This window comes from Antrostomus carolinensis, unplaced genomic scaffold (genome assembly GCF_000700745.2).
Source record: "Antrostomus carolinensis isolate BGI_N321 unplaced genomic scaffold, ASM70074v2 scaffold32268, whole genome shotgun sequence".
NCBI lineage: Eukaryota > Metazoa > Chordata > Aves > Caprimulgiformes > Caprimulgidae > Antrostomus > Antrostomus carolinensis.
The window spans coordinates 63,125-70,603 of NW_010335559.1; the positions used below are offsets into that span (position 1 = coordinate 63,125).

Sequence of the window (7,479 nt, forward strand, 5' to 3'; positions counted from 1 at the left end):
TTTGGCAAGGGGTCAGAGAGATGCTGACTTGGCAGAGAGAAAGTGTAGAGAGACAGGGGTCGGTCTATTCAACCAAGTAACAAGTGATAGGACAAGAGGAAATGGCCTCAGGTTGCACCAGGGGAGGTTTAGATTGGATGTGAGGAAGAATTTCTTTACTGAAAGGGTTCTCAGGCATTGGAACAGGTTGCCCAGGGCAGTGGTAGAGGAGTCCCCATCCCTGGAGGTATTTAAGAGTCATCTAGACATAGTGCTGAGGGACATGGTTTAGTCAGGGACCTGTCAGTGTTGGGTTGATGATTGGACTTGATGATCTTAAAGATCTTTTCCAATCTAGGCAATTCTGTGATTCTGTGAAGGTATGTAGAAGTGGCCATAAACTGGGTAGTGCCATTGAGTGAGCAAGGTGAAGGCAAACAGAGTTAGTCTCAACCAGAAAACTTGTCCTGAAGGATTCTATTTGCAGAGGTATTAGAAAGAATTGCATAAAACTTTAGTGAAGGAAATTGAATAGCATGAGCCAAGAAGAAAGTGTTTCACTTTAGAGCAATATAGGTAATAGGCAGGAAGAATTCGGGGTGACTTTGCAGCTAGCTAGTTGTGGGTAATTTGGTAGTAAATGCATAAATATGGTAGGATGGTTGACTCTGTTGCTCTGCCAGTTGCAAGAAATTATTCCTTAAAAGTGGGTGAGAGAGAGAAAGAAACAAAACCATAACTCAAGGACATAAAGTCAGGCAGGGAGTATGTGTAGAAAATTACAAAAACTATTTAAATAATAAAGGAGGATTAACCCATGCATCTTGTCTGAGTCAGATTCACTAGATAATCTATTGGGCTAGTACCTATTTCTAGCAGAGACATGGATGTCTTATGTAAAAGCAGTTATCGCTTAACTGAAGTGAAAATTATATTCTTAAAGTGAGGAGCTTGTGCCTTCTCTGTAGGCCTTGGAAAGTGACCTGGGTGGGTGTAAAGTGTGAGCTGAGTAGGGTAAATATCCCTGCTGTGCTGAAATTCTCCATGTCTAGGATGTCTCCTCCACTCCAGCAGAAAACCTTTATGATGGCATTTACTAGCTGGGTTATCATCAGGGAGCTTATATGAGGATGCAGGAGGGTCAACAGGAAGGAATGGAAACAGAGCACAAGCAGGGAAACATAGAGGATGGGAACATGGGGTGCTGTGTGCAGCTAGAGGATGGACTGGGACCCAGACCCAGGGGTGGTGTAAATTTGGTGAGATACTCTGTGTGTGGAAGGGAATTAGACTATCTCTCAGTATTTTTTTACCCTTTGTTTCTCTTCCTGCCTAGTCTTCACTACACCAAATGTCGAAGTGCCCAAATGGCAAGCATTACCTTCTCAGCTGTATAATACATACATAAACTGCCCTACAGGTGCAGCTGCACAGCAAACCCTGTTTTTACAGTGTCACGCCCTATCTAACTGTGCATTTACCTTCTTTTCCCAAACAGAATCAATCTTGTTGCATCTTGCAATTATTCTTTTTTTTCCAGGATATTGCTATTCTTCTTGCTAAACCCTCATATCCTGCTGTATGTGGATCCCATCAGCTGCAGTAGGTCTTTTTTTCCTGGAAATATGGTATTTCATGTGCTTCTAAGGCAATGTATTTTTGTTCACACCATTGCACTGGTAACTTCTTGTCTATATTGTCATATTTATTTCTCTTAATGTCAGTATCCATTCAGAATTTCTAAATGCAGAATTAATTAAGGCTGTAGCTAATGATGGCCCAGACCTTGACCTCCTCATCGGACACAGTTGGATACAGGAAGAAAAGGTCCATGTATGGAATTTTGTTGCAGTGAGAAGTGTGTTCCAGAAATTTCCTTACAGCTGCCTTTATTTCTCTTAAGTATCTAGCTTGGAGCCAAGGATTTGAGATTAAGTACTCTGTCAAACTGGTGTGGAATGACAGTGCTCATAGACCTTGAAGTAATGATTTGCCTTTGCTGCCTAGCTGATAGGGAGATGTTGTCCTCTTTTGGATGGTTACTCAAAAGTGCTGAGATTCTGTGAATACACAAACAGTAACAGTTTAAGGGAGATTAGAAAGCTGGGTGTGCTATATGGCTTCCAGGAAGGTAATACTTCTAGATATTAGAGGCTTGATGTTTCTGTTTCTGATTCTCTGCCACTAGGAATACAGCCCAGCAAGACAGTCTCTTTTGCAAGAGAACACATAGGAGATCTGCTTCATTTTAATTGTTTTTTTCCCGTGTTATCATGTCCGTTTGATAGGTCTGTGGGGTTTTTTATTTACAGGGCCATCGGATGAAGCGGCAGATTGATGTCTGGGGGAGCTGGGGTGAATGGGGCAAGTGCAGTCGGAGCTGTGGCGGTGGAGTCAGTTTTCGGCAACGGCACTGCTATTCCCAAAGGTGAGGGCTAACCTCCTTTTTCTTTCTTTAGATGTGTTTTTCTTTACTGAGCACCTGCACTTCTGTTCCAATATACATTCAGAACAAAAATGACCTAGTGTTTGATTCCAGGGGAATAAGTCACCTGAGTCCACTTTGAGATGATTGTAGAATAGAATTGTAGAATGGTTTGGGTTGGAAGAGACCTTTAAAGGTCATCTAGTCCAAGCCCATGCAGTCAGGATTGCCCTGACCCAGGTGCAGGACCTTGCACTTGGCCTTGTTGAACCTCATAAGGTTCACACGGGCTCACTTCTTGAGTTTGTCCAGGTCCCTCTGGATGGCATCTCATCCCTCAGGTGTGTCAACTATACCACTCAACTTGGTGTTGTCAGCAAACTTGCTGAGGGTATACTCGATCCCACTATGTCATTGATGAAGATATTAAATAGTACTGGTCCCAGTGTGGACTCCTGAGCCTCACTCTGTCACTGACCTCCATCTGGACATCGAGCCATTGACCACTACTGTCCGGATGTGATCGTTCAACTTACCCACCAAACAGTCCACCCATCAAATCTGTATCTCTCCAATTTTGAGAGAAGGATATTGTGGGGGACTATGTCAAAGGCCTTACAGAAGTCCAGATAGATGACATAATAGAATCATAGAATTGACTAGTTGGAAAAGACCTCTGAGATCGAGTCCAACCATACCTGTCCTCTACTAAACCATATGTTTAAGCACCCCATTTAGCTGTCTTTTAAACACCTCCAGGGATAGTGACTCAACCACCTCCCTAGGCAGCCCGTTCCAGTGCCTGAGAACCCTTTCAGCAAAGCTCTTTCTGTAGCTCTTCCCTTGTCCACTGATGTAGTCACTCCATCATAGAAAGCCACTGGGTTGGTCAGGCAAGACTTGCCCTTGGTGAAGCCATGCTGGCTGTCTTGAATCAGCTCCCTGTCCTCCATGTGCCTTAATATAACTTCTAGGAGGATCTGTTCCATGAACTTCCCAGGCAGAGAGGTGAGACTGTCAGGTCAGTGATGGTGATGCAACGTGATCCTCAGCTTCAGTCTTGTCACTGCTGTTTTGAGTAGCGCTCTCCAACTCATCCTTGCTGTGACTCCTTCACTAGACCATGGTGGTTTCTCTGTGAGATCTGAGGCTGTGCAATCAGGTGATTGGTATGGCAGCAGCTGTTCAATCAGGTCTAGCATGGCAGGCCTGGGGGAGAGGAAGGAGGGTCCAGAGCAGTAGGTTTCTACCTTAAGAGCCAATGACTGTCAAGATTTTCTCAGGCTTATGATTCCCCGGAAGGTAAATTGCCCTAGAAGAAATGGAAGAATGGAGTTGGGTGAGGATGATGTCTGGGACTGCACCTGTTGGGAATAATGGACCTGAGACACCCTGTTGTGGATAAAAACAAAGAAAAGGAAAAGACTCTCAATAATATCCTGAAAAAATACAGCCTCTTTATATTTAGAGAAATTAGAGGGGTTTTTTTAATAGAAGAGTTATGGTGCACTGCTTCTTCCCACCCAGAATAAAGGAAGGTCTCTTTTGAAGTCTGCCTGTTATGGTATACACCTGTGTGTTATGGTAGACACCTGCCAGAATCCCTGGGAGCCTGTCTCTCCGTTTTAGGAATGCTAAGATGTTAGACATTTGTTGGCTTTTCAGATCAATTTCCTCCATAACAGTTACTCTGCATAATTCTCAGCTGGACATGTTTGACTGGAATGAGAGTGCTGCTCACTTTTCATAGGCATGTTTAGCTCTTCGTACTAATGGGCCTAGTGTGCACATGAACAGCATGGTGACAGGTGATATGCATACCTATTCTGAATAGGCCACTACCCTCTTTCTCATAGCATGTTTCTGGTTTTAGTATGGACACATCTGCTGTGTGCTCGTGGACAAAGGACAAAAAGCTCTCCTTCCATTATTTAGTGAGAACATGACCCTGAAGAGCTATGCTGCAATTGTTCATGGTGTGTGTCTCATTCATGCCAGAATGCAAACCAGAGCAGGAAATGGCACTAGAAGATGCCAGCTTAGTCTAGTAGAAAAGTGCATTTTAGTTATTTTGTGGCTTCAGAAAACTGTGCGAGGGTGATATTCTCGATGTGAAGGTAACTTGTAATGTCTGCCATGAGGTGATTTTTTATGTGTGTATTCTTCAGAGAACTTCATGTTGTTTTTCTGTCTTTCAGGACAGAAGGTGCTTCCAGTTGCGTTGGACCAACTCGAAGCTATCGGTCGTGCAACATTCAGGTACAGTGCTCTGTTTGTGCTCTGGTTTTTTCTTTGCTTTTGCTTGCCTGTTGTTCCTTTTCCCCAGACAAACATAATTCTTGTTCAGAAGTAATATATCATTATTATTTTCTCCTTCTTTGGCATCACTGGTGAGTGATGTTCACCAACAATACCGCTTCAAAAGCATATTGAGTTTATGCCCCTGATTTGTTATGGGAGCAATAACAAATAAAACCCAATTTATTGTTGTACACTGAATTGTTCTCCTTTTCATAATGGCCCAGTGCAAACATTTTCTCCTCCAAACAGAGCTGCCCAGATGGCTCCCGGGATTTCCGGGCAGAGCAATGCACGGAGTTCGATGGGACAGACTTCCAAGGAAAGAAATACAAGTGGCTTCCATATTACGGAGGTAATGACAAACATGTAGGGTTACTCCTCATCCCTGACATCAACAGTATGTTTTGAAGTGGCTGTAATGTTTTTGACTGTAGTATCCCAGCAGGGTACTTCATTAGCTGGAGTAGCAGACGGTATTGGCATGGAAAATTTTTTTTTTTGCCAGCAGCAAAGCATTGCTCTCACAAATACACTAGATTTGTGGGCCAAGAGACATCTCTCTCTGCAGCAATACATGGTTGTCTCTTGTTACAGACATTCTTTCAGATACACTGCTCAAGAGAGCTGGAAATTGTTGCAGTTGGTCCTAAAGTACTAGAAAAACAGAAGCTCTGCTGTATTTTTCAATATTGGTGAAATACAGGGCACGTGAGAAACAAATGCATATTGTTAATGAGTGCTTCAGAAAATATGACATCTCTTGGAATTGGCCCATGCTTTCCTGAGGAACCAGTTCAGAAGGCAGGTATAGGAACAGAGGTCCTTGCTCTGAGCTTTGATATGTTATCATTCACAGCAGTTTAACAAATTACGAGGAATTTCAAGATGGATTTAAAGTTTTGCTTGCTGACTGTTACAATAGCACTTCTCTTGTGTTCTGTATGAGCACTTGTTCTCATTCTAGAAAGCCTTGTGCTCCAAGAGAGCATAAGAACAGTCCTACCAAGGCATAAACAAATATCCACCTGGCCCAACGTCCTCCCTCCACCACTAGCCAGCAAAGGTGCCCAAGGAAATGGTTGCATAGTGAGGCTTTACCAGGGTATTTTTCCAGCCCCCAGTAGTTTGTGACCAAGGAATTTGTTCAATATCTGCCACTTAATATCAGTCCACACAGAATCATAGAGTCATAGAATAGTTTGGTTGGAAAAGACCATTACGATCATCTAGTCCAACCGTAAACCTAGCAATGCCAATTCCATCTCTATTTCTGCTCCTGTGATCTAAAACCAGGCTCCTGGTGCATTAGCAAGCTATTAGCCATAGTATATAATGTTTGTTTTTTCTCTCCTACCAGCACCCAATAAGTGTGAGTTAAACTGTATTCCCAAGGGAGAAAACTTCTACTACAGGCACAAGGAAGCAGTGATAGATGGGACTACCTGTGAACCTGGCAAGCGGGACATCTGTGTAGAGGGAGTTTGTCAGGTGAGTCATTTTGTTGCTTCCTGCCTTTACCATTGTGACCATCAGTCTTTCTGTTGCTTCTCTTTGTTCTACTTGGCCCTTCATAATAACACCAGAAAAGCAGAATCATTCAATTTCTGAGGTGCCGAGGGGCATGTGGGCAGCATTTATCTACCCGTCTCTGAATGTGAAATAGCAGATGCCAACTCTGTTCTTTCTCTGAAAACTCCTTCCCTGCCTTCACCTAACTTCCTAGGTTCCCTAGTTCAGTCTTTGTCATTAGATCAATCCAGCATTTGGCCATTTTTCTTCCTTTCCTCTGTCATTACGGTTTATTCATATCAATGCCCCTGTGCTCTGACAGGCCGTTGGCTGTGATAACATGCTGGAATCTGCCAAGAAGGAGGACAAGTGCCTGCAGTGTGGAGGAGACGGCAGCACCTGCTATGGTGTGAAGGGCACTTTTGATGTGCCCAGCCTCCCTAAAGGTACAGATGATCTCGGTAGTTTGGGCAGGTGAGAAGGGGAGAGATAAGCCTAAAGTCAAGTTGCTACAAGGGCTGGTGGGGACACTTGCTCACATGATCCTTGTAGGCAGGCTTGAATGTTCGCTTGAAATGTCTGTGAATGACATGTGGCTCTTCAGCTGCTTTAGCATCAGAAAATGTACTGATGGCCTTATCCTGGGAATTACTTCCTTTGTCTCAGTACAGACTGAAGTACTTGCCATGCTGCTGATGTCTTTCCCTGCTCTGTCTCCAGCAAGTGCTAGAAATATACCATATGAATATAGCTATATACCTCCTTCATAAGACTGTCCCCTTGTCCAGTGTCTTTATAGCCCCACCAGGACTGATGCTAGGCAACAAATGGGACTGCATCTTCTGCATTTGGCTAATTTTGAGTAATTTCAAGGTAACAACTGCCCTGTTGTCAAATCTCTGTGTAGAGCTCCAATATGATGCTTACTGAAATATCAAAGCTTTTAAAATCTAAAAAATGGACTTTGCACTGACTCTTCTGCTTACTTTTCTGAGGTGTAGTTAGAACTTTTTATGCATGGACTGACCTGTGGATAGTTTTGGGTGAAGCTATTCAGAATGCAGATAAGGTGATAGCTGAAATGTTTCAAGCCACCATAATAAAGTTCATCTAGTTTTTCAGGCACCAATGAAACCATGAGCATCTTTGTCATAGAAGAGTGACTGTGACATCCACAGACAGATATTGAATATTTTTTTTTTTATTAGGTTACAATCAAATCTTCATCATCCCTGTGGGAGCCACCAGCATCCAAATTAAGGAAG

At 43.2% G+C, this 7,479-nt stretch overlaps 1 protein-coding gene across 1 annotated transcript in view; it reads left to right on the plus strand.

Annotated features, from left to right (window-relative positions):
* Positions 1-2,095: 2,095 nt before the first annotated feature.
* PAPLN (papilin, proteoglycan like sulfated glycoprotein) overlaps positions 2,096-7,479 on the plus strand; it is a 25,448-nt gene continuing 20,064 nt past the window's right edge. The window contains 7 exon segments of the mRNA XM_029086644.1: positions 2,096-2,110; positions 2,292-2,407; positions 4,603-4,663; positions 4,955-5,057; positions 6,063-6,193; positions 6,537-6,660; positions 7,423-7,479. The exon segment at positions 7,423-7,479 is cut by the window's right edge and continues 33 nt beyond it. Coding sequence (XP_028942477.1) covers positions 2,096-2,110; positions 2,292-2,407; positions 4,603-4,663; positions 4,955-5,057; positions 6,063-6,193; positions 6,537-6,660; positions 7,423-7,479 — 607 coding nt within the window.